The 26,190-nt window shown below is 43.2% G+C and overlaps 1 protein-coding gene across 1 annotated transcript; it reads right to left on the bottom strand.

The window, feature by feature from the left end:
* Positions 1-26,190, bottom strand: Ddx19b (DEAD-box helicase 19B). The gene is made up of 12 exons (XM_052727996.1): positions 26,027-26,190; positions 21,123-21,171; positions 19,674-19,727; positions 18,519-18,654; positions 18,132-18,224; positions 16,007-16,109; positions 11,486-11,600; positions 10,048-10,225; positions 9,487-9,724; positions 6,352-6,514; positions 5,769-5,960; positions 1-5,370 (listed from the first exon to the last, which is right to left on the bottom strand). The coding sequence occupies exons 1-12, from the start codon at positions 26,081-26,083 to the stop codon at positions 5,309-5,311; spliced, it is 1,440 nt and encodes a 479-aa protein (XP_052583956.1). The 5' UTR covers positions 26,084-26,190; the 3' UTR covers positions 1-5,308.

Here is a 26,190-nt window from a genome sequence, read left to right as displayed (position 1 = left end):
GACATTTAAAAATACGTATTTATTTAAAATGACGAGTAAATCTTAAAAATTAAAGTTCGTGTGTAGGTATGCACCATTGCCCCACTAATGAAGGATGACGCCTTGAGGCAGGTTTTCCACTGTTAGCAGCGGGTTCTGGGATGAAGTGCCTTTACCCACTAAGCCATCTCACCAGTCATATCTCGATAAGTCTCTATTTAACTGCTGTCAGTAAAATGAACAGCGCGCACGCGCGCGCGCACACACACACACACACATCCAGGCCCATTTGGCCACATAACCTGAGTTGTCTTTTTTATTTTGTGTTTTGAGACAGAGTTTCTCTGTATTACCCTGGCTGTCCTGGAACTCACACTGTAGACCAGGCTGCCTGGAACTCAAAGAGATCCGCCTGCTTCTGCCTCCCAAGTGCTGGGATTAAAGTCGTGCACCACCACAGCCTAGCCTGAGTTGTCCTTTCAAGTGCAAACGGGTAGATCTGCCCTCAGGGATAATTATAACCTAAACTCAGTAGACTGTTCTTTAATTGAAAACACACTGGTAGGTTGTAAGAGAATAGGAAAGGCTGAAAACAAGAGCCGTCTTCTGGGGAAAGCTGTCTCTTACTTTGGCAAAAACTAGCCACAGTCCCAGGCTAAAAGGGCACGGAAAGTCTGCTCTCTCATCCATGTCCCTCTTCTGTCCATGAACTACAGCTAAGGTAGAGGTGTGAGTGCTCCATTTGGATAGCAGACATGTCAGGCATCACCGTCAAGGTTCACCTAACCTTTTATTTCTGGTGAGACAGGATCTCTGTAGCCCCAACAGTACTCAAACTCAACCATCAGCCCCTCCAAGTGTTAAGATTACAGAGATATGCCACCACACCCAGCTTGTCCTCAAACATCTTTCCCCCACCTTCTATTTCAATTACCCATTCATAACTGAAACTACTACAGAGAAGCCTGGCCCCCTGGATTCTAAAGCCAGGGCAGTCTGGAGGCCAAGAAAAGCATGTGCTACCCTTATGTGCCTGCATCTTCACACTAGGTTTTCAAAGCTGTTCTGGGGAAGCCCTATCTCAGCTAACGGATTAAAAAAGCAAGAGTACAAGTGCCTCAGTATTAGTTGGGTTAATCTCATGCCCCAGGGTTCTTTTTTTTTTTTTTTTTTTTTGGTTTTTCGAGACAGGGTTTCTCTGTGTAGCTTTGCGCCTTTCCTGGAACTCGCTTTGGAGACCAGGCTGGCCTCGAACTCACAGAGATCCGCCTGGCTCTGCCTCCTGAGTGCTGGGATTAAAGGCGTGCGCCACCACCGCCCGGCGCCCCAGGGTTCTTCATGGAAGACACTGCAACAGCTGAGCAACAGAATACAGGATATTTATTCTCAGGCAGAGAAACCAAGTCATGTAAAATTGCAAGGAGTTCCCAGGAATCTGGTATCTCTAATGAGGACCAAGAGAAACTTGAAGAGGATCCCTTAAATCTTCATTACCTTGGGTGGTATGGGTGAAGGAGGCAGCCACTACAGTACCTCTCTCCAACAACAGAAAGCCAATTTCATTATTTTTGTGATTTAAGAATTTCTGAATGTTCTGCTAGGCTTCAATGTTGACAGTCTCAGCCTCCAGACCTGCTGGCTGCATCTGTTCTTCAGACTACCCAGCCCTGGCTATTGTCACAGCAGGACAGTGGACTATGACACAGTCAAAATCTAATGATCTTGGTAATTCCTGCCTGGAATGCCAGCACTCAGGATGCTGAGGCAGAATTGCTTTGATTTCCAGGCCAGCCTGTGTTAAATAGTGAAACCCTCTCTCAAACACAACAAAACATCTTATCCTGTGAATCTTGACTTTCCTCTCAGCCAGGTTGAGCACTTTGTCTTCCTAGCATATCTCTTTTAGCCTTGTCAACTTGAGTCAAAATGTACAAATAGCTAAGGCTGGCATATTTGTATGTAACCAAGCTGGCTTTGAACTTAGCAATCCTCCTGCCTCAGCCTCCTAAATGTTGAAATTACAAACATGAAACCACTTTACCTAGTATTTTTTGCTCTAGTCTTTTGTTTCCTGAGACAGGCTCTCTTTGTAGCTGAAGATGACCTTGCACCCCTGATCTTCATATCACTTCCTAAACGCTGGAATTACAGGTATGTCCCACCATTCTAAACTTTAGTCTTAATATTCCTGGGCTGGGATCTGCCTGTCACAAGACTGCTTTCTCATAATACAAACCCCACTCCTTTATGAAACTTTCTCTAGCCTTTGGAAAGCTTTATATACCAGTCTTAGACACTGACTCAATAAAGAGGAAAGATCTACCTCCAGGCTACATGCCCCCACCTAGTAGTGTAGGCTGCCCTTCAACTCCTGAAACTTCCTGCTTTCATATCACAAATGCCCATATTACAGGTATGAACCACCATGCTCAGCCTGTTTTTTTGTTTGAGACATAGATCAGGCTGACTTGAAACTAAAATCCCTCTTGCCTCGGGTTTGCTAATGCTGGGACTGACAGGTATGGATCATCACTCTTGGTCTCTAAGCCCTACTGCCCAATTTATATCCTTTTTCTTTTCCTAAGATTAGGAGGATGGATCTACAGACTGAATTTACTGGCAGTTAGCTTTTTCTGAGTAGTTAGCCTGAATCCTGTTTTACTGCAGTGGGGTAGGAGGTGTGTGTATTTGTGCCCCTCTGGCAAGTGAGCAGAATCCTGCCTCTATGGAGTTTTTCCAGCTACTCATGTTAGAACAGTACTAATTGAAATAAGACTAACTATAATTAGCCTAAGGCACAACATGTGACTTCACTTAATACCAACAACCACAAGATGCTACTTCCTTTTTATAATCATTAATGTCTTAGTAATATGAACACTTCATAATTAACATCAGTAAAGACTATGTCTCACCTTTAATCCCAGCACGTGGGAGGCAGAGGCTAAGTTCAAAGCCAGCCTGGTCTATTATAGAGCAAGTTCCAGGATAGCCAGGGCTAAAGGAAAACCCTGCTTCAAAAAACAAAAAACAAAAACTATGTCTCAACAATTGATTAGATCTTATGTATACAACCAATAAATGATACTCAGAACAAAATACCCCAGTCTGGCATGATGGTGTGTACCTGTAATTCTAACACTCAGGAAACTTGAGTTTGAAGCAAAAAAATAAAAACCCAGTAAAACCTATTGTTTATGGATAACGAACATCGTAAAACTTTCCATTAGACAAGAACATTTCCTTCCCTGAGCGTCTCTCTTCTTTCCCTGAGTTTCTTTGTTTCTGGGTTCAGTTTATCATGTCATAGAATATAACTTTATTGAAATCAGTAAAAGAATCCCTGGACCAAAGGCTCAGCAAGCGCAATAATTCTAAGACTCCTGACAGCTCTAAGCTGGCCTTGGGGAACAGGTGGTGGCAGGAATGAGTGTGGACTGTGAAGGAATATGGCCCACAGTGACATTCCAGAGTCATCCACAATTGTGGGTCTTACCTTTTTAAAAGGTGTGTAATCCTTTGGGAGTACTCCAAGAAATTATTTAAATTCAAAATAATACGTCACAGACATCATGAAACCCAGCCAGTGAATCCTCAGAGGTGCAAGACACTAGGTTAAGAACAGCTGAGCTACACTTCCACCAGAAGCCACTGAAGAGTCTGCTGTACACCTTCCCCATCTTCCTCTTCAGACTTAGCAAGAGTCTACATACTTCTTCAATTATATCCTTGGTTTTAGTTATTCCAGGTTTGGTTCACAGTGTTTTGGGAGGGCAAAAAATTTCTTCTCTCCTTTTAAAACTCCTACAATAGATCAAAGTTGGCCAAGAGTATATAAAGAATTCTATTCAGTCAAATGCCCATTAAGAGGAAGTGGCTGAACTGGCAGTTTGTTGGTCTCTCTGTAACATTAAGCAAACCACTCCCCTTTTCCAGGTGATGGAGCTGGCCTTAAGATCCAGGAACATAGAAAAAGCCTCTTCCATGGCTGGGACTGATAGTTCTGTGTAAAGTGCTTACCTAGCATATGTGAGTCCCACCACAACACGTACATGAAAAAAAAAAAATCCTAGAAAGAAGAATCACTCCACATCCCAGTCAAAGAACTGAAGAGGATGACTTCTGGCTGGTTCCGTCTCTTCTGTCCCTTTGTGGGCACCTATGGCCAAGCCAGGTGTGAGGAATTCTCCATTTCTATTGTTTGCTTCTACTACTCTACTCACAGGTGCCAAGTAAGAAAGGAGCAAATGCGTGATTATTCTTGTCTTGGACAAATAAATGGCTGTGGTCCATCTTGTCCCTCATCACACTCCTTTGTATTCATTCGAGGCACTGTGAACACAGATGATCAGAATCCCTTTAGAATCAAGATGCCCAATGTTTGTAATCATGCCCTAGCGGGAACTCTGACCATGTCTAGAACTGCTTAGCCTGAGGCTGCCCATCAGAAACTTGAGGCTATAGTATTCACTAAGTATCCAAATCTCAAGTACCCCTTTATGGGCTGGCACTAGTACGAGGTAAGGTGATGTTACAGATGTATAAACAGTGGTGCAAGTAGCCCAGGACAACGGCTTGCGGCAAGCTAGAGCGACCACTAATTCTCCCTGATGGCTTATCCATGGGTCTTGCAGATGTATGAGCCAAGAACTCACTAATAATGAGATTTGTCCTGCATACACATTGCTGCCTCCTGAAAAGAAGAAGCCATGTTCCTGAGGCACAAACCTGAATACAGTGGCCCCAAAGGCATTTTGGTCCAGCATAGTAAATCTCTCCTGGGATAAGTTAGCAGGGCTCTGGTAACTCAGCTTAGCCATTGCACACCCAGTGCTAAGCAGCAGCTCATAGGCCAACTCCTCATGCCGTCCTCCTGACACTAGAACTGGCCTACATCCCTATCCTACTTGGGGACTCTGCCTCGGGGTGCCCTCTTTTCTCCTGTGCTGTCACCGCCACAAGGCTGGCCTGCACACTCTAAGTCAAAGAAAAGCTAAGGTTTGTCATAAGGAAGCCTGGGCATATTATCTAGATTAGCATAATGATGGGGAAATATTGGCAAAAAAAAAAAAAAAATGACGGAACTTCTAAAAGGTAAATTTCTGTGTATTCATGCCTAATCTTCCAAAGTTGTGTAAACAAATTTTCTACCATCCCCCATCATTTGTACAAATTTTTGTCAAGTCCAAACGTAATTCTGAATGAGGTAGGTAGTCTCTACTCAGGCCTTGGTCTCTGAGGTGCCGCCTGTCCAGGCCTATGCCATGAAAGCACTGGGCTCCCAGGCAGGGACAGTGCTGAGGGTGGCGCCAGTCGCTGGTGAAGCTTCTCAGTTGGCTATCTTCTCGATCTCATCCAAATCATCTGTGTCCAATCTTTCTATCTTCTTATCTGAGGAAATAAAGATTGGAAGACCACCGTGGACCACCGTGGAAATGTAACAGAAGTCACCTAGAACAGCATGGCAGTCTGGGGAGGGCAGGCGCCCAGCTGTGGGACAGTGTGCTTCCTCTAGGCACAGGGCAGGCTTCCTGAGCCTGAGCAGCTGGCAACAGGGTCCTGGGCACTGATCCCAACTTCCCAGGGAAGTTGTCAGGTTCTCCTAGCTTGGTGCCAGGGCACTGATACTCCAGTCCCTGAGCCCTGAATGTGCAGGAGCTCTCCCTGACAGCATCCACGTGGAGACAGCAAGTGCAGGGACAGAGCCCGCCTCAGGGACAAAGGAAACCTCCCCTCTCCCACACTTCCCTCTGAAAAGGGTCCCAGGCACAGCCGACTCAGGGACTCACTAAAATGCTCCTGGATTCTGTTGAGGATGTTCATGCTGTGCTTGCTGTCAACCATGTTCACGGCCAGACCCCTCTTGCCAAAGCGGCCCGTGCGCCCGATGCGGTGCAGGTAGGTCTCGTTGTCTGGGCTCCCGTCCTTGTCCACGGGAAGGTCAAAATTGATGACCACAGACACTTGTTCAACATCAATACCTGCACAGAGGGGTTGGAGGGAGGCAGGTAGGAGACAAGGGGGGCACCGTCAGCCACACACACCCACTTCACTGGAGACATGACTTGGGCAGGTCCCACTGGGCTGTGGGCACTAAAGAGGACATCTACAGGACTGTAGCCTAGGCAGAAGAACAGAACTCTGCCAGCAGTCAGAAAGCGAGTATCTAGAACCCTGAGTTTCTTCCCACCAAGGCAGGACTGCTGGCTTCTTCCAAGTGATTCTTACTGCCCAAGGAGAGACTGATTCTCTCCTACAAAGGAATGTCCCTAAAACCCTCCCACCTCCGTGAGACCACGGCTACAAGCACTTTTCTTGCTGACAGGGCCTGGGACCCTCGCCTGGTGAATGGGGCGGCCATCCTCTGCTCACCACGGGCACACACGTTGGTGGTCACCAGGACCTTCTCTTTGCCTTCTCGGAAGCGCTCAATCACAGCCGCCCTCTGTTCCACCATCATCTCTCCACTCAGCAGAGCCACCTGGTGGCCCTCTTTGGAGAGCTCTGCTGCCAGCCAGCCAGCTGTTTTGCGGGTCTGGAGTGAAAAGAATTGTTTTTAATGAAGAGACCTGTAAAACAAAAACAAAAACAGAAACAAAGATACCCACAAAAAGATGGTTTCTTGCTATTATGATAGATGAAGGCTCTGATGAATTCAGTGGGCTGTCCAGGCTTCAAATTTCTCACATAGAGGGGTGGAAAGATGGCAAGACCAAGAGGGTGGGCAGAACTGGAGTAAAATAGTCTTCTGGATACAACAAGACCACTGGCAGCAGCTGTAAATGCCTAAACGAGATCTAAACAAGATCAAGCCAGTCAAGAGTTCAGAATGTCAGCAGGTGTACATGAGCCATCATCCCTAGCTGAGGAACTATTGGTAACTGATGGCTGCTGAAGAGGGAAGGTCAGTGTTCCATTAAGGGTGTGATCCCCATAGGCTGACATACTCCACTGGATGGCCCGACACATGAGCACAGACAGCAAGGACTGGACTTGGTGGCTTAGAAAAGAAACACGGAGGACATGAAGTTGTCAGGGAGAGCTGGAGGAGGGAGTACGGAGGAGCTGGAGGGGAGTAGTGAGATGTGAACATGATCAAAATACACTGTATGCATGTATGAAAGTCTCAAACATATAAAAACATTTAAAGATGTTTGCCAGGGCTGGAGAGACGTTTCAGTGATTAAGAGCACATAATGCTCTTGCAGAGGACCTGAGTTACAGTTCCCAACACCCACATCATGTGGCTCACAACCACCTATATCTGCAGCTCCAGGGATCTGATGCCTCCAGCCCTGAGGGCATCTGCACACATTAGCACATATACACACCACACACACCACATAAAAGATAACAGACACCAGATACCAAAAAATGAAACAGCTTTAAAATGTTTTCTTGAATGGAATTTTGGTCATATAATTCATTTGGATGAACTACTTAACTGCTGTTACTTTTTCATGTAAGACTATCTCTAGCCAGGCATGGTGATAACCTTTGATCCCAGCACTTGGAAGGAAGAAGCAGGTGCATCTCCATGAGTTTGAGACCAGCTTGGTCTACAGAGTGAATTCCAGGACAGTCAGGGCTATACAGAGAAACCCTGTCTTGAAAACAAAGAGTAACTATCTCTATTTCTAAATAGTCCATATACTTAATGTTTAAAAAAGTGTAAGCATGTCTGGTAAATGGTTCAGAACATAAAAGGGAATCTTAGTACAATTCTGACAACTTGACCTCACATCCTAGCCCATGTAAAAGGCTGATACACACATTTACAGGCTAGTGAACTTGGAGTATGGACTGCAGTGGCAAACAACAGGGGAGACCCTGCCTCAATTACAAGGTAGAAGATGAAGACCCATACTTTAAGATCTTCTCTAACCACCTCACAGTGCTGTTCACCCGAATGCACAACACATATTATTTATTTATTCATTCATTCATTTATTACACAAGGCTCACTGTGTATCCATGGCTGGCCTGGAGATCACTATGTAGACAATGCTGACCTTGAACTGCCTCTGCCTCCCGCTCGGATTAAAGGTGATTGGCCATATCTTTTATTTTTTTAAATAATTTAAGTAGTGTTTGATTAGGAGGGTGGGGGTGGAACATGAACACACTACTGTGCACAAGGAGATCAAATGATAACATTCAGTATTCAGTTCTCACTTCCTACCAGGCAGATCCTAGGAGTCAAATTCAGGAAGTGATGCCTGGCAGCAAGCATCGTTACCCATTGAGTCATCTTGGCAGCCTAGGTGAACAGTTTACTTATTTTTAATATTATTATATTTATTTACTATGTGTGTACACATGTTCATGCCATGGTGCACACAGGGAACATGTGGGTTCTGGGAATTAAGCTTGCTTGGGTCATTAGTCATCCACTGAATTCCACTGAACTCCAGGGCTGGAGAGATGGTTCAGTGGTTGAGAGGACCTGCTGCTCTTGCAGAGGACCAGTACTCAGTTCCCAGAACCTATGTCTGGTGTCTCACAACTGCCTGTAACTCCAGCTCCAGGGTATATAATGTCTCTCTTGCTTTCCACAGGTACCCACCCACATACATGCATACACAGACACATACACATAAATAAAAATAAGATACATTTTTAAAAATTGTATAAACTAGGCATGGTGGTGCATGCTTTTCATCCCAGCAAGAGGCAAAGGCAGAGGAGGTAGAAGGGTGGAGAGCAAGGGGGTAGGAGGGCAGAGGGATCTCTGAGTTCAAGGCCAGCTAGAGCGGGGGGAATATATGGATTTTCTTTCTTTTTACTTTTTTGTTTATTGAGACACTGAGTTTCTCTGTGTGTGTAGCCTTGGCTGTCCTGGAACTTGCTCTGTAGACCAAGCTGGCCTTGAATTCTCAGAGATCTGCCTGCCTTCTGAGTGCTGGGGTTAAAGGTCTGTGTCACCACCACCCAGCTTTATTTTTGTTTGTTTTGTTCTGCTTTTTTTTGTTGTTGGTTTTTCAAGACAGGGTTTCTCTGTGTAGTTTTGATGCCTGTCCTGGATCTCGCTCTGTAGCCCAGGCCGGCCTCAAACTCACAGAGATTCGCCTGGCTCTGCCTCCTGAGTGCGGGGATTAAAAGCGTGCACCACCGCTGTCCGGGTTGTTTTTTTGTTTGGTTGTTTTTTTTGTTTTTTTTTTTGGTCTGCTTTGTTTTTGTGGTGCTGATTATTGAATCTATTAACTATGAATGCTAGTCAAATATGCTACAACTAGGCTACACTGCTAGCTCATTATTTGAGATTTGGGAGATTTCTTTTTAAAGGAATCTCTAAGTATGATCAACCAAATCAACTATATACTTGAAATCCAAGGAGACTGTTGCCTAGGCAGGTGGATGTGGATGGTCATTTCCCCTCATTGCAGTAGTCCTCCTCAGCTGAGCACTGCAGATGACTGCCTCCGCAGGTGCCTTTACAGGACATACACTGACCTAACAAGAGCAGGGAGGGCAGTACACCCCTGCAGGCCTGCAGCAGCTACTCACATGGCAGAAGATCATGGCTTGGGCGATGGTGATGGCCCCATACAGGTTGCACAGGGCCTGGAACTTCTCCTCTCTGTTATTGCAAACGACATAATACTGTTTGATGGTGTCCAAAGTCTCCTCTTCACGCTTAAGTTTGATGATGTTGGGGTCTGGGACCACCTTCTGGGCAAACTTCCACACTGAGTCTTCAAAGGTGGCAGAGAAGAGCAGCATCTGGCAGTTTCTGGGCAGCATCCTGCAAGTGGAGACCCAGGCACTTTGAGCGACTCCAAGGTTTTTGCCAGAAGGCACACAAGCCCAGCCTCCGCAGCCTGGATGGGCTGCAGCCCCAGCAGGCTGAGTGGGATACAGAGCATCCTGGGAGGGAGGAGCAGACCAAGAGTGGCGCTGGGCTGAGTGAGGGTACCGGGTCTCCCTTTCACCATGCCCCAGGCTGGGAGCATGGTGAGAGCTGTTGTGGAAATGGCCCATCACACAAATGCTGCTGCACAGAGCAGAGCAAAGAACCCAAAGATGCAAGAGGAGACTTTGGAAGTTCCTCCTGGCTCCAGTTCCTACCTCTGGATGCGGATGCTCTGGTCTTGGTGGCCCTGAGTTGCTATCATCACGTCAGCCTCGTCCAGAACAAACACCTTGATCTTCTTGGGGTCAATGAACTTCAGCTTGGAGCACCAGTCCAGGACGGTCCCGGGGGTGCCAATGACAATTTGCTCACTGACCTTCTGACCTCTGTCCACTGTGGAAAAGACAGGTTTTCTTCAGATATTCCAAAGGAAAGCCAGCTCTCTATTCTGAGATATTTTGTAGCTACTTTGTACTTAGTACTAATGATTTTCTGTTAATATTTTAAGGAAAGTTTGGATGTCACTATAATATCTAATGGGCACATAGTTAATCACATTTAAAATTAATAAAATTAAATGTTAAGGATAAATCAAAACATGATAAAAATGATAAAGTCAAAAAAGGATCCAGGTATGGTAGTGGATGTCTATAATCCCAGTACACAGGAGGCTAAAATAGGATTGTAGGGCAAGACCAAGCTAGATTTCAGCAACTGAAGAAATTTTTTTTTTTTACTTTGGTTTTTCGAGACAAGGTTTCTCATGTAGTTTTGGTGCCTGTCCTGGATCTTGCTCTGTAGTCCAAGCTGGCCTCAAACTCATAGAGATGCGCCTGAGTCTGCCTCCCGAGTACTGGGATTAAAGGCGTGGGCCACCACCTGCTGGCTCAAGAAAATTTTGAGTACAAATGGGCAAGAGTAAAGCAGATGTTAAGTTTTTTAGGGAACTGTTAATTTGCTTGGTTGTAACAAGGGCATTATGATTATATAATGTCCGTATGAGGTACATACTAAAAGATTTAGGAAGAATCAATTACAATAAGACAATTTACTTTCAAGTGTTTCACAAAAATGTACAAACATATCAATAAAGAAAATGTGGCGAGCCGGGCGGTGGTGGCGCACGCCTTTAATCCCAGCACTCGGGAGGCAGAGCCAGGCGGATCTCTGTGAGTTCGAGGCCAGCCTGGACTACCAAGTGAGTTCCAGGAAAGGCGCAAAGCTACACAGAGAGACCCTGTCTCGAAAAACCAAAAAAAAATAAAATAAAAAAAATAAAATAAAATAAAATGTGGCAAGCTGGCGGTTGTGGCCCACACCTTTAATCCCAACACTCAGGAGGCAGACTCAGGCAGATCTCTGTGAGTTTGAGGCCGGCTTGGTCTACAGAGTGAGATCCAGGACAGGCTCCAAAGCTATACAGAGAAATCCTGTCTCGAAAAAAAACAAAAACAAAAAAAAAAAACAAAACAAAAACAAAAAAAAAAAAAAAAAGAAAATGGGGCAAATGTTAAGTTTCTGAATCTGAGAAGGAAGCATACATATATACATATATTCATTGAACTGTTTTAACTCCTGGATATGTTTTGAAATTTCTCAAAATTAAAGAAGTTATTAGATTTATTTATGATCTAGGCCCACATTCATACTCACATTTATTGCCTCGAACAGCATAAGCTAGCTTCAGTTCAGGGTAAAACTTGCCCATCTGTTCAATCACTTTTCCTGTTTGAAGAGCAAGCTCATAGGTAGGAGAGAGGCAGAGACACTGGAGAGAAAGAGTACAGAATGAGAACTCTTGATAAAAATCTGTCTGGCCAAGGGACTCCACATTAGAACCTACCCATCCATCTGGGGCCACAGGAAAGAATATATGCAGCATACAATATTTGTATTTATAAAAAAAATATTTTTTTTTGAGACAAGGTTTATCTGTGTAGCCCTAGCTGTCCTAAAACTTGCTTTGTAGACCAGGCTGGCCTTGAACTCACAGCAATCCACTGCCTGTGCCTCCCAAGTGCTGAGATTAAAAGCATGCACCACTACCACCTGACCATAAAAAAATTTTAATTTGTATTTATATGGATATTTTGCCTTCATGTAAGTCTGAACCAAGTATGTGCAGTGCCCTAAGAAGCCAGAAGAGGGTGTCAGGTCCCCTGGGGCTGGATTCCAAATAGTTATGAGCTGCTATGTGGGTGCTGGAAGTTGACCCCAGGTCCTCTGGAAGAGCAGTAGTGCTCTTAACTGCTGAGCCATCTCTCCAACTACACCATTTCACTTTTTTTTTTTTTTTTTCCATTTCACTTTTAAACTGCTGGGTCATATACTAGAATTACTAGTGGTCAGACTATGGCTAGGTAAAGACACTTGAAAACAGGAACTGCCAGTCTGGCATGGTAGCAAACACCTTGGATCCCGGCATTCGAGAGGCAGAGCCAGGCATATCTCTTGAATTCAATTCCAGACTGTTCTACAGTGGGAGTTCCAGGACAGCCAAGGCTTCATAATGAGAACCAATCTCAAAAGAAAGGAAGAAAGGAAAGACTGAAAAAAGGAAGAAAAGAGCAGCAGCTGGCCACTAGAGCACAAAAACCCTCCTCCCCATGAGCAACTGTGCTAGTTACATTTTGTTGTGTTTCTATGACAACATCTGTAACTTCAGGCAGGAAAGGCTTGTGTGTGGAGTGGACAGAGTTCATCCTGCTGAGGAAGCTGTAACTGGAGAAGCATGAAGGATCTAGTCCCGCTGCATTGCAATCAATCAGGGCTTCCTCTCCCCCTAATTTAGTCTGGGATGATGCATGCATATTCAAAGTCAGCTTCCTTTCCTCAATTCAACTCACTTGGAAACACCCTTCCTGACTCACCCAGAGGCATGTAGACATCCCAGGGGATTTTAAATCTCATCAAGTTGATGAACAAAATTGTAATATTCCAGTTGAAGATTAGCTTCCTTCTCACACAGAAAATTCTCAGAACTTTCTCTGACCAAGCTGACCTCAAGATGACTATATAGCCGAGGTTATCCTTAAATTCAAGTTCAACTTGTCTCAGCCTCAAATTCTAGGATTACAAACATACACTACCATGCCTAGCAGTTAGAACTTTTGTACCTATGTTAATTGTAATGAGGTTTTTCCGACAAGTAAAAACATCAAGCTTATTAGCAGTAGTCTAGGATTTGCACATTCTGTGTTCAATTTGAGTTCTGGTTTATATAAAAGAGAATCAAGCCAGATGTGGTGTCTCATGCTTACAATCCCTGCACAGGAGAGGCTCAGGAGGATTGCTGAGTGCTCATGGCCAGCCTGAATTACATAGCAAGTTTCAGTACAGCTTGAACTACAGACAGAGACAGAGAGACAGAGAGAGAGAGAGAGAGAGAGAGAGAGAGAGAGAGAGAGAGAGAGAGAGAGAGAGAGAGAGACCTTAAAAAGGGGGTGGGTGGTGGGTGGAGAAAGACCCTTTCTAAAAACTGATAAAAGCTTTTTGGTTTGTTTAAAATGAGTGTATAATGAAAATTTCATAGCTATATAAAATGGAATATTATCCAAAATTTGTAAGGAAATGGACTTAGAATGTATTAAGGGAGGTCATACAACCATATAGGAAACAATATTTACCTTTCTTGTTCTTTCTTTCTCTGGGGATCCTAGCCTATGTGTGTGTAAACAAATGTACATGTGGATACAGTGTAACATGTAGAAAGGAGAGCAAGAAAGGTAAATACTGGATAATGGAAGGATAGAATCCAAGTAACAGATTTCAGGGCAGCCAGTGCTTCGTAACAGAAAGACTCTGTCTCAAAAAACAAAACAAAACAGTACCATAGTGAAAGTATTAAGGACCTGGGTTTTATTCCCAACACCCACATTGAGGCCCACAACCATCTTTAACTCCAGTTCCAAGGAATATGATGCCTTCTTCTGGCCTCTGCAGGCACCAAGCACACAACTGGTGCAAAACATACATATATATAGGCGCCATAAAATTAAAAAAACAGCTGGGCGGTGGTGGCGCACGCCTTTAATCCCAGCACTTGGGAGGCAGAGCCAGGCGGATCTCTGTAAGTTCGAGGCCAGCCTGGACTACCAAGTGAGTTCCAGGAAAGGCGCAAAGCTACACAGAGAAACCCTGTCTCGAAAAACCAAAAAAAAAAAAAAAAAAAAAAAAAAAAATTAAAAAAACAAATCCAATGTAAAGCACCATAGCTTCAGAATGGTTTTTCTTTTTCTTTTGATTTTTTGAGACAGGGTTTCCCTGTGAAGCCCTGGCTGTCCTGGAATTCACTCTGTAGACCAGGCTGACCTGGAACTCAGAGATCCATCCACCTTTCTCTACCTCCCAAGTGTTGGAATTAAAGGCGTGCGTCACCATCACACACAGAATGATTTTTCTAACTGTAAAGAAATCCATTGAAAACTAGAGTTTGGCCGGGTGGTGGTGGCGGCGGCGGCGGCGGCGGCGGCGGCGGCGGCGGCGGCGGCGCACGCCTCGGGAGGCAGAGGCAGGCGGAACTGTGTGAGTTCGAGGTCAGCCTGGGCTACAAAGCGAGTTCCAGGAAAGGCGCAAAGCTACACAGAGAAACCCTGTCTTGAAAAACCAAAACCAAAAACAAAAAAAAAAAAAAAAAAATAGAGTTTGGGTTTGGCTATTTTTACTGCATAATCATTTTTATCTGAAAGTTCTTTCAATAAAGGGTCTTTTTTTAGTTATATATATTTTTATTTTTATTTTTTGGTTTTTCGAGACAGGGTTTCTCTGTGTAGCTTTGCGCCTTTCCTGGAACTCGCTTTGGAGACCAGGCTGGCCTTGAACTCACAGAGATCCGCCTGGCTCTGCCTCCCGAGTGCTGGGATTAAAGGCGTGTGCCACCACCGCCCGGCTTATTTTTATTTTTTTTTAGATTATAATTACATCATTTCCCTTCTTCAGTTTCCTCCCTCCAAACTTTCCTTTGTACCATACCTTGCTTTCTTTCGAATTCATTGGCTCTTTTTGCTTTAACTGTTTTTATGTGTGTGCGTGTGTTTCTAAATATGTAAATACAACCTGCTCAGTCCAGTTACTTACATGTGTATGATTCAGAGCTGACCATTTAGAAAGAGAAGAAAAAAGACAGGGTTTTACTCTGTAGCCCAAGCCAGCCTGGAAGTTACTACATAGCACTCAAGTCTCTGCCTGCCATGGACTGAGATTACAAATGTAGATAACCCTGACTTATCCATGTTGGGCGCCAAATGTAGCCAGAAGTTTCTCCAGTCTTGCCTGGCCCCGCAGTTGGGACAAATCTCTCCCAGGTCCCTCAGCTACTTGGTCCCAAGTAAACACACAGAGGCTTATATTATTTACAAACTGTATGGCCTAATGGCTCAGGCTTCTTACTAGCTAGCTCTTACATCTTAACTTAACCCATTTCTATTAATCTATAAGTTGCCACATGGCTTTGTGGCTTACCAGTACTTTCATATCTTGTTTCTCCTGGCGGTGGCTCACAGAATCTGCCACATTCTCCTTTTCTTCTCCTCTTTCTCCAGTTCCAAAGCACCGTCTCCTCACCTTATTCTGCCTCACCATTTGCCAAACAACTTTATTTATGAACCAATCAGAGCAACATATATTCACAGCATACAGAAAGACATCCCACAGCACTTCCCCTTTTCTGTCTAATCAAAAAGAAAGCTAAGTGTTGTGGGATGTCCTGCTGTATGCTGTGAATATGTGTTACTCCCATTGGCTAATAAATAAAGCTGCATTGGCCTATGGCAGGGCAGGATGGAGCCAGGCGGGAAAATCCAAAGAAATAGTGAAAGGAGAAAGGAGAGTAAGGGGAGACACCAAACCAATGTCAAAGGAGCAACATTGTAATGGGACGAAGGTAAAGCCACAGAACATGTGGCCATACATAGATTAATAGTTACGGGTTGAGTTAATTTATAAAAGCTAGCTCGTAAGAAGCCTGAGCCATGGGCCACATAATTTGCAATTAATATTAAGCCTCTGAGTGATTATTTTATAAGCAGCTGCGGGACTGCAGGGCTGGACGGGACCAGAGAAACACAGGACCAGAGAAACTTAAAGATACAATCCACAGCCTGGCTTTTAGTCCAGGAATACTGTTATCCCTTTTAGGCTATATGCTAGAAGGAAACCCATTCCCAAAGTCCTTACCTGGGGATAGCTGTTTGCAGGCTCTACTTGGCTGAGCATGGCCAACACAAAGGCAGCTGTTTTACCAGTACCAGACTGAGATTGGGCAATTAAGTTCTGTGGGCTGCGTAAGATAAAAAAAAGTTTAGGAGCTCCACCATCAGATAAGTTTTCAAATGGCTAGAGGGTTGGCTTAGTGGTTAAAAGCACTTGTTGGTCTTGCTAAGGACCTGAATTAAATTCCCAACACAAACATGGTGGTTCACAACTGTTCCACTTCCAGGGTATCTGATACCTTTTTCTGATATCGTCCAGCACCAGATAAGTAAGTGGCACACACACATTCATGCAGGCAAAACATACACAAAAGAAAAGTTTTTTTTTAAAGTTTTTCAAAAATAGAAGTGAATAAAGCTTAAAAATTAGTTTTTAGGCCGGGCGGTGGTGGCGCACGCCTTTAATCCCAGCACTCGGGAGGCAGAGCCAGGCAGATCTCTGTGAGTTCGAGGCCAGCCTGGACTACCAAGTGAGTTCCAGGAAAGGCGCAAAGCTACACAGAGAAACCCTGTCTCGAAAAACCAAAAAAAAAAAAAAAAAAAAAAAAATTAGTTTTTAGCCAGGTGGTAGTGGCGCTTGCCTTTGATTCCAGCACTTAGGAAGCAGAAGCAGGTGGATCTCGGGAGGCAGAGCCAGGCAGATCTTTGTTCGTTCGAGGCTAGCCTGGTCTACAGAGCGAGATCCAGGACAGATACCAAAACTACACAGAGAAACCCTGTCTCGTGGGCCGGGCGGTGGTGGTGCATGCCTTTAATCCCAGTACTCGGGAGGCAGAGGCAGGTGGATCTCTATGAGTTCAAGGCCAGCCTGGTCTCCAAAGGGAGTTCCAGGAAAGGCGCAAAGCTACACAGAGAAATCCTGTCTCGAAAAACAAAAAAACAAAAAAAACAAAAGTCAAGACCAGGGAAGTTTTTCTCATTACAAGAAGAAATAAGAAATTTAGGGAGCTGGGGATGTGTGTCAGTTGGTAGATTGTTCCTCTAGCATGAAGGAAGCCAAAGTTTGATCCCCTATCTTTGCATAAATTTGGCATGGTGATGCATGCCTGTAGCCCTGGCACTTGGGAGGAGAAGGCAGGAGGATCAGAAATTCAAAACCATCAGGTCTAGAGAGAAGGCTCAATATTTACAAGAGCTTGCTCCTCTTCCAGAGATGTCAGTTTGGTTCCCAGCACTGTGTCAGTAGTCTAGGGGCTGTAGCTAACTCCCTCTTCTCTCTGAGGTACCTGCACACAAGTAGCATATGCTCAGACAGATGTATTAAAAAAGAAAAAAAAATCATTTTCAGCATTTGAAGCAAGCCTGGGCTATACTGAGATTGTGTCTCAAAACAACACTTACTGTGGCCAAAAGCAACCTCACATCCCACCAAAAGCAAGCAAAAAAAACATTGAAAATATCTACTAGTAGACAGACACATGAAAAGAATAATCAAATGGTAGTGGTAGGATTTAGGTAGGAGGTATATGGGCATTTCCCTACAAAATCCTTTCAAATTCATTGAATGGCTTCAGCTTTTTGTAACAGTATGTTCAGAGTAAAAAAAACAACTGGGAACTAACAAACTGGCCCAGGAGGTGACAGTGCTTGCTGCCAAGCCTGCTGACCTGAGTTTGAGTTTCTGGGAACCACATGGTAGAAGCTGAGAACTGACCCCTCAATTTGTCCTCTGATCTCCATATACATACCACAGTGTGCACATGCACCAACACACACAATGTAATAAAACCCTTTTTTAAAAGCCAGACAAGAGCCAGGCGGTGGTGGCACATGCCTTTAATCCGAGCATTCGGGAGGCAGAGCTAGGTGGACCTGTGTGAGTTCGAGGCCAGCCTGGGCTATAGAGTTCCAGGAAAGGCACAAAGTTACACAGAGAAACCCTGTCCCGAAAAACAAACAAACAAAGCCAGACAAATAGCTGGTATACATCAGTTTTTTTAATTGCTGAGGCTGGCCTTGAATTCACTATATAGCTCGAGCAGACCTTCAACTTTTCATTCTCCTGCCTCAACTTCCTAAACATCAAGGATTATTAGGCATGAGCCAACAGGCTTAAATGATAGATGAGGTAGTTATGTTGAGTTACATACGGTTCAGCAAGCATCAGAGGCAATGCATTCTCTTGTATTTTGGATGGGCGGTTGAAACCCATGGCATAGACTCCCTGGAGAAGCTGTGGTTTCCTAGAAAAAACAATTAAAGATGAAAGTCACTTCGATTGAGGAACACAGCCAAATATGTAGGAGATTTTTGTCTGCTTTCCACTGGTACACATACACAGTATCGAGCTGAGCACAACTGAACATAAAGTGAGGATGCAGCTAAAGCTTTTCCAGATTCCCCGAACATTTTATATAACAGCCCAAAGGAGCTAATGCTTATTATTAGCCTCATGTAGGTAAACATAATGCGGTATGAAAAATATGGATAATCAGGCCATGATCTCTATCTGAATACAGAAAGCAATGAATACTCACAGGCGAAGCTCTTCGAAAGACTTCACCGAGTAGAGAGGGGAGGTTGGGTCCCTCTGCAGGACTTCTACTTGGTTGGTGTTATCCACAAGATTGCTTCTGATCAGCTTGTTGAGTAAAGACTGAGCAGCTCTGTCCTCTGTTAGGAAGAAAGAGTACAGGAGTGTTTAAAAAGTCCATGGATTTAACAGTCATAGGTATTTTAAGTAATACCCTGGGCTTCTTGATTCAAGTACATTAGTTTTGATTTTAAAATATAATAAAATGCTGGGCGGTGGTGGCACATGCCTTTGATCCCAGCACTCGGGAGGCAGAGCCAGGCAGATCTCTGTGAGTTCGAGGCCCACCTGGTCTATAGAGCAAGATCTAGGAAAGGCTCCAAAACTACACAGAGAAATCTTGTCTAAAAAAAATAAAAAATAAAATAAAATATATAAATAAATAAACAATGAAAGATTTCTCTGAAATATAAACCATCAATTCTTTTACATACTGATTACATTAAACTTTACCCTAGCACTGTGACGCCTATTCAAGTTGGGTCCAACAGTGAAGCTTCATGCTAGCAAGGAAACAAGAGGGTCCGAGGACCTGCTAGCTGTCTTAATTATTGAGCTCCAAGTTTAATGAGAGACCATTTCAAAAAATAAAGGCAGAAAGACCATGCATGGTGGCACTGGCCTTTAATCCCAGCACTAAGGGGACAGAGGCAGAGGTAGACAGATCTGAGTCCCATGCACTTGTGAGTCCCAAGACAGACAGGGCTACGTAGTGAGACTCTGTCTCAAAAGCAAAAAGAGGTGGAGAGTGACTAAAGAAGATACCTGATGAAATCTCTGGCCTCCACATTCAAGTGCGCGCGTGCACGCACACACACACACACACACACACACACACACACACACACACTCACACATACAAGTTTCAAACTGAGTATGGTGGTACATGCCAGTAATCTTAGTACTCAGTGGGTACTGGAAAGAAAACTACCACAAGTTCAGGGCTAAATCAATTATATAGAGTTCCTGGCCACCAAGTGCTACATTACAAGATCTTGTCTGAAAAACACCTTGGTAAATGAACGAATACATAAAGCCTTGTCATAACTTTTTTTCTAGGACATAGAACCTCCTTTACATAGCTTAAAGACTATATTACCTTTCTCTTCTTCATCTGTTTTCTCTGCATTAGCACTGGTTTTAACAACAGCACCTTGATCAGATACAAAGTAGGTGTTATTCAAAATCTTATCCCTTATCTAGCAACCAAGACAATTTTAATTCTAGGGGGAGAAATTATCAAATTTTTGCAACAAAACAAATAAGGAAACCAAGTTACTACTAAAACCAATTTATTCTCTCCAAATAAAGTTTAGAGGGGCTGGAGAGATGGCTCAGTGGTTATGAGCACTGACTGCTCTTCCAGACGACCTGGGTTCAAGTCCCAGCACCCACATGGCAGCTCCCAGCTGTCTATAATTCCAGTTCCATGGGACCCGACACCCATGGCAAAACACCAATGCACATAAAATAAAGATAAAAAAATAAAAAATAAAGTTTAGAGACACCGCTTATATATGTATGATTACTTCCAGGTTCCCTTGCACTATTTTTTAAAAAACTTGTGCCAGGTGGTGGTAGTGCACGTCTGTAATCCCAGCACTCGGGAGGCAGAAGCAGGCGGATCTTTGTGAGTTCGAGACCAGCCTGGGATACAGAGTGAGTTCCAGGAAAGGCACAAAGCTACACAGACAAACCCTGTCTCGAAAAACCAAAAAAAAAAAAAAGCATCTTTGTGGTGCTCAACAAAATATCTGCAAATCATATTGTCAATGTGAACACAATGCCATAAAAATTCCATGTATGTAAATGATTGACTAATAGAAATATATAGTCAAACAACATTGTAGTTATGTAAATATATATATATAAGATCATAAGCGTATTCAGAGTGAGGTAAATATTAATATTGCTCTGATCTTGGTTTTGTTTGTTTGTTTGTTTTGTGGTTCTTGAGAACCTGGGGCCTTGTTTGTGTATGTAGGCAAGCACTTTACATTAAGCTAACGCCCTACTCCATCTTATATTTTAACATATACGTTCAGGATATTTAGCACATGTAAATTGACAAGTTACTCAACTTTATGTGCATCTCACTAAAAACTGAAAAACAGTTAAAAAAAAAAATCATCTCTGGCCAGGCGGTGGTGGTGCACGCCTTTAATCCCAGCATTCAGGAGGCAGAGCTAGGAGGATCTCTGTGAGTTCGAGACCAGTCTGGTCTACAGAGCGATATCCAGGACAGGCACCAAAACAACACAGAGAAACCCTGTCTCGAAAAAAACAAAACAAAACAAAACAAAAATCATCTCTGTCAACATAGTCCTATGGTAAGTAATAAACTGAATAATTTACATGCTAGCTAGGTATTCTTATTTTTATATTAAACATTCTTTAATTATACAGCCCAGTTTATTGATACCCAAGTCAAACAAATATCAGTATCCACTAGTCCTTTGTCTAGTAATTTTCCAGGTAGTTTGCTGTATCAAAATAGAAATACCAAAGAGAAATCACATTTGTTTTCCAACTGGCTTTAGTTACTCACCATTGGCATCTGGTTTGATTTTCTCTTCCTTAAGATGCAGGTTGCTCAACTAAATGGAGAATGTGGGGGGAAGGGAAAGTGTCAGGAAAATCACTTAAAAGACTGAGAGTCAACAGAGCCTCCCTAACAAAAGTGGAAGAACTAGTCTCAAGACCTACTCACTAGATACATTCAGTAAGAATGATTCATTAGGTTGTGCTATGTGCTCTTTTTATTTCCAAATGGTTGAAAGAGAATAACAAAATTTCTCATAAATACAGCAGTAGGAAAGAAAAAAATTGTACAGTAGTCCCAGACTCACACTTTCTAATTACAGTTCTAGGCAGAATTATAATTTGTAAGTCTGCTTAATGCTTTGATTTACAAAAAGCCTTTCTTTCATCAGAGCTGTCATTTTCTCATGTCCTGAAAGAAAAGAAATGCAACGAAAAATGCAGTCTCACTTCAGACAGCCAACACCAGGCAGAAAAGATTACAAGGCAAAGCAGCAGTGACACGACTTAGTTCTGTTGCTGGGTAGGTCCGAGCCAGACCAGCACAGCTAACATGCAGCCTCACATTCAAGGTGCTTTGTGCTGGAGTCTGACATCTTCACTAGCACAGCTTGGAGCACTGTGACACCAGGCACAACTAAAATTACCCAAAACAGGTTCAGGTGGAACTAGAAAAGAAGAAACAGAGCAGAGAAATGTGCCAAGGCAACAAGCATCAAGACTTTGTCAAACAGTATAAATTTAGAAATATCCTGTTATGGATTATGTCTGCCCATGAGAATGTAAATATCTTCATGGGGGGCTGGAAGATGGCTCAGCAGTTATGAGCACTGGCTACTCTTCCAGAGGTCCTGAGTTCAATTCCTAGCAACCACATGGTGGTTCATAACCATCTATAATGGGATCCAATTCCTCCTTCTAGCATGCAGAAGTCAGTGCATGTAGACAGAGCACTCATATACATAAAATAAATACCTTAATGACAGGGAATATTTTTACTTGCACCTAGCACAAGTCAGTTGCACTAATTATAAAATATTAAGTAGAGACTCAGCTATCATCTAGTAAAGGGTAAAAAGAATGAAAAATCATTACAAAGAAATGGTTATTTCTAAAATCAGTGCCAGGTTCTCTGTCTTTTCTCTAAGTCCAAAAACAAGGAAAAGTGGAAGGAGGTTAGGAAGGCAGGAAAGAAAAAAGTTGTTTGAATGGGTGGTTAGCTGCAGATGGAGGACCCCATTTGTCTTCACGGAAACTAACACTTATAGAACCTACAGTGTTACAGAACAGCAGGGAGGAACATACGGGAGAGCAGACAAAGGAGACTAGCAGAGGGAAAAAAGGAAATCATAAAAACATACAAATCCTTCCTTCATTCTGAAGGATCAAGAACATATTAACAGACACTAAGTATGAAGGTACCAGTACACTGCGTGGTACATAGATGGTACTCCATATATTGAGGCCATTGCTAAAGTACTCCCCAGTACCCTGCCAGGAACATTGTTTAATTCTAGTATTTAAGGACCTTTAAAAAGAGCTACCGCCGGGAGGTGGTGGTGGCGCACGCCTTTAATCCCAGCACTCGGGAGGCAGAGCCAGGCAGACCTCTGTGAGTTCGAGGCCAGCCTGGGCTACAGAGCGAGATCCAGGAAAGGCGCAAAGCTACACAGAGAAACCCTGTCTTGAAAAACCAAAAAAAAAAAAAAAAAAAAAAGAGAGAAAGAGAGAGAGCTACTAAGCCAGGTACACTTAATCCCAGTGCTAGGAAGCAGAGGCAGTCAAATCTCTGTGAATTCCAGGATAGCTAAAGCTACACAGAGAAACCTGTCTCAAAAAACAAGGTGGTGGAGAGGGTTAGGTACTGGCCTTGGTTGCCCTTATCTGTGATCTCAGAACTCAACAGGTGAAAGCAGGAGGACTAGGAGTTCAAGACCATCCTGGGCTACACAGTAAGCTGGAGACCAGCTCGGGCTACACGAGACCCGTGTCTAAGAGGAGGAGGAGGAGGAAAGGAAAGGAGACAGAAGAGAGTATATTCAACGAAAGAGAAAGGAAGAAGGAATCCCTCTGAATGAGATTGAAAGCAAATCTGCTGTTTCCCCTTCCCCTCCCAAAATGAGATGTACTCTAAAAACAGGAGTGGCCAGTCCAGTTTGAATCAGACTAAAGGTTATGAAAGAAACAAGAGTTATTAGAATGCTTGATGTACTTGGACATCTTGATATATGGACTACCAGCATAGAGCTAAGGATTGAACGGATTTAAAAAAAAAAAACACAAAGCAATTAAAAATTCCAAGAAAACAAGTTTTATAGAGTTAGTAAGGGGGTGGCCAAGAAGACTCGGTAGGTAGACATCTGCCGCCGCACCCGAAGACATGAGTTCAATCCTCAGGACCTACATGGTATAAGGAAAGAAGCAACTCCTCCAGTTGTCTTCTGGCCCCCACATTCACGCTATGGCAAAATACACACACACACACTCCAGATAAATGTAATTTTAAAATTTAAAGAGCTGGTCATGGTGGTACAGGCCTTTAGTCCCAGCACTTGGAAGGCAGAGGCAAGTGGATCTCCGTGAGTTCGACAGTCTAGTATACATAGTGTGTCCCAGGCAGCAAGGGCTATGTAGAGAGATCCAGTCTCCAAAGGGAAAAAAAAAAAAAGTACTTAGGAAATAATAATATACAGAATGTCCACTTAATTAAAAGATAACATTATAATGAAAACTGGGATCTTGGCCTGGTGGCTCATACCTGTAATCCTCAAACTGGGGGAAACTGAGGCAGGATTGTTGAAAATTAAATTCCAGCTTGGGCTATATAGTGAGTTAAAGTTTATAATATATGCTAACATACCTAAAAAATACATGCAACCAATAAAATTGCCTTTATTTTTAAAAGAAATTCAAAAATAAGCCCCCAATCCACAAACCATTCAATCAATGAATGGGCTAATCAACTAAATAGACACACACATACCCAAAAGAGAAAGAAATAGAAATGAGACTGGGAATGTAGCTCAGCTGGTAGAGTACTTGCCTACCATACACGAAACTGAGTTCAATTCCAAGACCTGAATGAACTGTGCATGACTACTATAAATTCCTATAATACCAGCACTTAGAAAATGTTAACAAGATCAGCTTATGCAGCCAGTATATAAATCAGTACGAACATAAAAAACAAAACAAAAAACAAAACAAAAAAACCCTGACAATAGAACATGACCCACATGATCCAGCTTACCACTCTTGGTGTTCTCAAAGGATGAAAGACTAAGTCAACATACCACTTATACCAAAGATACTTATACATCTGTGTTTATAGTTACACAGTCAGGAAATGGAATTACCCTAGATGTCCATTAATAGATGACTAGATAAAGCAAATGTGGTATACACAGTGGAATTTTATGGAGCTATAGAGAAAAGTGAAATTATGTTATCTGTACAAAATGGGTACAACTGGAAATGACTATGTTAAGTAAAATAAGCCAGGCCAATGAAAACAAATACAAGTTTTCTCTCATATGCAGCACCTAAACGCAACATTATATAGGCGTGTATGTGTGCACCTATTTATATGTGTGTTTATAGGTCACAAAACTAGAAAGGAGATCATGAAAGAGGAGAAAAGGTCTTATGGGAGGTGGGATTTAAGGCATAAAGGAAAGCAGAAGGGGAGCTTCCTGGGAGAAGACAGAACCAGCTAGAGGGAAGTGGCCTGAGGGAGAGTAGTGAGGGAAGAGAACAAGAAAGTATCATGACACATATGTATGAAGACGTCACAGCGAAACCCAGAACTTTGTATATTAACCTAAGAAATTAATTTAAAAAAAAATTCTTGTGCACACCTTTAATCCCAGCACTCAGAGGCAGAGGCAGGTGGATCTCTGTGAATTCCAGGCCTGCATGATCTACAGAGCAAGTTCTCAGGACAGCCAAAGACTAGAGAGAAACCCTGTCTCAAAAAAAGAAAATGAAAAAAAATTCTCAAACAGGGCATAGGGGTGCAGGCCTGTAATCCTAGCACTCAGGAGATAAGAGGCAGAGGATCAGGTGTTCCAGTCATATATATATCAAGGGTCTGTCTCAAAAAAGAAAATAAATAAATAAAAATACCCTCCTCAATGCACAAAGCCCAAACAGTATTTCTTTTTAAACTATGTGAGTTTATATATATATATATATACATATATATATGTATATATATATAAAATAATAAAAGTTTTGAGCTAAAATAAATCTTTTTTTTCCTTTCAGGGTGGTCTTGAACTTAAAGCAATCTTGCCTAAACCTCCAACAGCTAGGATGAGAGGTGCCACATCATGCCAGGGTGAAAACCTTACTCTTTACAAGTTAAAAAAAGTTAAAGTGGACAAATCCTTATTCTTGGAAAATTCACAGATATATACGGTCAAATCTCTACTAGAATTCAGAATGTTTAGAAATTAATTCCACATAGCAATATATAACTCCTATCTTGTTACAATGTATCAGGCTCAGAAAAAGAGAGCCAATCAAGAATTTACTGAGAGATAGACCAGTCAATCACCCACCACCAATAACCAAGTGGGAGGAGTCATACAAATATGAGTAAGGTATGTCCCTGAGCCCAAGAAACTCTTATCTGAAGGTATATAAAAATTACCACCCGAGGTTGTGAGTGCAATCGATTATAAACCTTGATTCCAAGAAGACAGGTGGCTGGGTACTGTAGGGAATCGATCACCCAAATTGAGTTTACACAACGTGGGAGGGTCTGGGTAATCAAAGCCAGCTTTGATTAAAGTTCCATCCCGCCAGGGCCCTCCGCCCTGCACCGAGCAACCTAAGAAGTGTCCTTCCAAGAGACCAAGACCCTGACCAGCACTGCCCCCGGTCATCCAGTGGCTGTTGACAACTCACCGACTCAGCCGCAGCTTCCTGCTCGTCCACCGCTAGGGCCCAGGAATCCGTGGCCATGGTCCCTGGTGGCGGGGCAGTGCTGGCAGGCTCGCCCACTTGGGCGGCGTGACTGCCGGCTCAGGTGGGTCGAGCTCCGCCTCGGGGGAAATCATTCACTGCAGCGC

Source organism: Peromyscus californicus, unplaced genomic scaffold (assembly GCF_007827085.1).
Source record: "Peromyscus californicus insignis strain IS unplaced genomic scaffold, ASM782708v3 Scaffold_8__1_contigs__length_139910024, whole genome shotgun sequence".
Classification (NCBI taxonomy): Eukaryota; Metazoa; Chordata; class Mammalia; order Rodentia; family Cricetidae; genus Peromyscus; species Peromyscus californicus.
Note: the sequence above shows the minus strand (reverse complement) of the source record. Positions and strands in the feature narration are given on the sequence as shown.